Raw genomic sequence first — 3553 nt, forward strand, 5'->3', positions numbered from 1 at the left:
TCTCATCAAATGCCAGGACCCGCACGGAGCGATGCCTGACCTCGTGAGGGAGAACCACTTGTGCTCCGTAGACGCGGAAGAACAGGGTCTTGCCTGTTGGCTTGGTGGCGGTGGTGCGGATGGACCACATCACAGACTGGAGCTCGTCGTGCTAGTCCCTGCCGTAGGCTTCGAGCTTCTTCTTGAAGGTCTGGATCTTGAGGCCTCTCAAGACCTTGGTGTTGGCGCGCTCAGCTTGGCCATTGCTCCTGGGGTGTGCCACCGAAGCATAGCAAATCTGCATTTCAAGGTTAGCACAATAGCTCTTGAAGAGATTGCTAGTGAACCGTGAGCCATTGTCGGTGATGATGTGGTTAGGGACCTCGAACCGGCTCATGAGGCCCTTGATGAACTTAACTGCTGACCTGGCTGGGATGGTGCGGACAGCTTCCACCTCTGCCCATTTGGTGAACTTGTCGATGGCGACGTAGAGGTAGTGGTAGCCCCCAGGCACTCGTGGGAACAGACCAAGGATATCCAGCCCCCAGACCGCGAATGGCCACGAAAGTGGGATAGTCTGGAGGCCCTTGGCAGGCTGGTGGATTTGCTTGGCATAGAATTGGCAGGCCTCGCAGGACCTCACCAACTCGGTCGCGTCGTTGTGTGTCGTGGGCCAGTAGAACCTGCTGCGGAACAACTTGCCGACCAGGGTGCGTGACGACAAGTGGTGCCCGTAGTCTCTGCCGTGTATGTCAGCTAGCAGCTCGTTCCTCTGCTCCGTGGAGATGCATCGCAAAGAAACATCATTTGATCACTTTTTGTATAACTCACCATCTTGTATGTAGTATGTCATAGCCTGCCGGTCCACGCGCTCCGTGTCCTCCTCTTTCTCCGGCAGTGTTCCTCGTATCAGGTATGCATTGAATTCCTCAGTCCAGCATCCATCCCGAGGCTCGAGCGCCAGGAGCAGATGTGCTCCTGAGGTTGGACCGCAAGCGGGGGCTCCCGAGGCTGGTGGTTGGGGGAGCTCCCCTCGAGGTGATGTAGTCTCCGCGGCCGCGGGGGTCACCGAAGGCTTGGAGAGTCGTTCTTCAAAAACACCAGGTTCTTGGGGTAGATGTCTTGACGCCCTCTTGGCGATCTCGTCGGCCTCCTTGCTGGTGCCGCATGGCACATGTTGTAGCTCTAGGCCTAAGAATTGCTTCTCCATCTTGTGCACCTCCGAGAGGTAGGCCTCCATATGCTCGTCCCTTGGTTCGTACACCTTGTTAGAGAAGTTGACGAGGAGCTAGGAGCCTCGCTTGATGGTGAGAGGCTTCACCCCCAAGGCCGCCGCTGCCTTGAGGCCAGCAATCAACCCCTCATATTCCGCAATGTTGTTGGAGACCTTCTCACCCTGCTAGAAGCAGGGCTGCATGGTGTAGTATAGCTTGTCTTGGGTGGGCGAGATGAGCACAGCGCTAGCCCCCGCGCCTTTGCGTGCGAAGGCGCCATTGAAGTACATGACCCAACCATCTGGTGCTTCACTTCCTGCGGAGAGAGATAGGCTCTTGCCAACTTCAGGTTCCGGGGTGTCGTTTCATTCGGCTACGAAGTCGGCTAGGGCGGCTCCCTTGATGGCCCTGGTTGTGTTGAACTCGAGTGAAATGCCTGAAGTTCGATGTTCCATTCAGCGCCCCTTCCCACAGCATTGGGGCTCTGGAGCACCCTCTCTAGTGGGTAGGCTGAGACGACCTTAATTGGGTGGCCTTGAAAGTAATGACGCAGCTTGCGCGAGGCCACCAGGAGTGTGAGCAGAAGCTTCTGGGCATGGGGTACCGCACCCTTGCGTCCCACAATACCTTGCTGACGAAGTACACCGGGTGCTCGACGAAGGCATGAGCATCGATGGAGTCCACAGCTACTGGAGGTTGTGACACCCTCGGAGGTGGGGTGTCCTCCAGAGCTTGGTCACCCTTCGGGGCCTCTGCCGGCCCTTGAACGCCATCTTGTGGGGCGTGATCGTCTGTGGGCATCGTCTTGGCCTTAGCGGAACCGTCTTGTGACCGCACCATTCCAGCTGAGGGCGTGACATTGAGCTGCGGGTTCTTGGCCCAGCGCTCCTCCCAAACTGCCACCAACGCCGCGCTGGCGGAGTGAGGCGTAGCGGCTAGATAGAGCACCAGACGCTCGAGGGGGCGAGGTGCCACCATCACCGGTGGGCTGGTTAGGTATCTCTTGACGTCTTTAAATGCCAGATCTACCTCTGTGGTCCATCTGAACTGGCCCTTCTTCTTCATCAGCTTGAAGAATGGCAGGGCGCACTCCCCCAGCTTGGAGATGAAGCGTCCTAGCGAGGTCACGCAGCCTGCAAGCTTCTGCATTTCCTTGAGAGTTTGCGGTGGGCTCATGTCTTCTATTGCCTTGACCTTCTCGAGGTTAGCCTCGATCCCCCTGTGAGACACAAAGAAACCCAGTAGCTTGCCGGAGGGGACACCAAACACGCACTTCTCCGGGTTGAGGTGCAGATCCACTTGGCGTAGGATAGCGAAGGTCTCCTCCAAGTCCTAAATCAGGGTTCTCGCCTCCCGAGATTTTAACATGATGTCGTTAACGTAGGCTTCAACGTTTCTCCCGAGCTGCTAACCTAGGGCGATGTGCATCAACTACTGGAAGGTCACACCAGTGTTGCGCAGTCCGAATGGCATGCAGGTGTAGTAGTACACCCCGCATGGGGTCAAGAAGGTGGTCTTCTCCACATCCTCCACTGCCATCTTGATCTGGTGGTAGCCGAGAACGTGTCTAGGAAACACAGTAGGTCGCACTCGGCGGTGGATTCGACGATCTGGTCGATGAGCGCAAGCAGGAACGGGTCTTGGGGACAGGCCTTGTTGAGGTTGGTGAAGTCGACACACATGCGTTCCTTCCTGCCTTTCTTTGGCACGATGACGGGGTTCACCAGCCACTCCAAACCTCGTGAATGGCACCTGCCGCCTCCAGCTTGTGAGTTTCCTGGACGATGAAGGACTGCTTCTCCATGGACTGTCGCCGCGCCTGCTGCTTCACAGGGTGCACATTGGGGCACACCCTTAAGTGATGCTTGATTACCCCCCTTGGGACCCCTACCAGCTGCTTGGGTTCCCAGGAGAATACCTCCTTGTTCGCGTGCAAAATTTTTACCAATGCCTCCTCTTGGCCTGGGTCGAGCTTGGCGCCTATGGTGAAGGTGGCTCCCGAGGACCCCTCTTCCTCGACCAGGACTTGCTTCATTTTTGGCTCGGTCTTGAGTGAACAACTGCTTCTTCGCTGGCGCGGTCTCCTTAGCCCCTGGGGTGACATCGCCGGCCGGGCGCACTACCGCTGCGGCCTTGAAGGTAAGCTTGAGAGCCGCTAGAGCTTCCTTGGTGTCTTCGGGCACGGTGAGGATGCCGCTGCTGCCTGGCATCTTCATGAGGTTGTAGGCCAGATGGGTCGCTGCCATGAACTGGGCTAAGGCAGGGTACCCAAGGATGGCGTTGTACGGGAGGCCCATGCGGGCGATGTCAAAGTCAATCAGCTCGGTGCGGTAGTTGTCCCGGGTACCGAAGGTGGCCGG

The 3553-nt window shown here is 57.5% G+C and overlaps 1 protein-coding gene across 1 annotated transcript; it reads right to left on the reverse strand.

Moving 5' to 3' along the window:
* Positions 1-790: 790 nt before the first annotated feature.
* LOC147979383 (uncharacterized) lies at positions 791-1219 on the reverse strand. The gene has a single exon (XM_087515176.1). It carries the CDS (start codon positions 1217-1219, stop codon positions 791-793), a length of 429 nt encoding a protein of 142 aa, XP_087371302.1.
* Between the last annotated feature and the right edge of the window lie 2334 nt (positions 1220-3553).

The sequence above is a fragment of the Triticum urartu genome, chromosome 3A (genome assembly GCF_056163025.1).
Source record: "Triticum urartu cultivar PI428250 chromosome 3A, HENAU_Tu73, whole genome shotgun sequence".
NCBI lineage: Eukaryota > Viridiplantae > Streptophyta > Magnoliopsida > Poales > Poaceae > Triticum > Triticum urartu.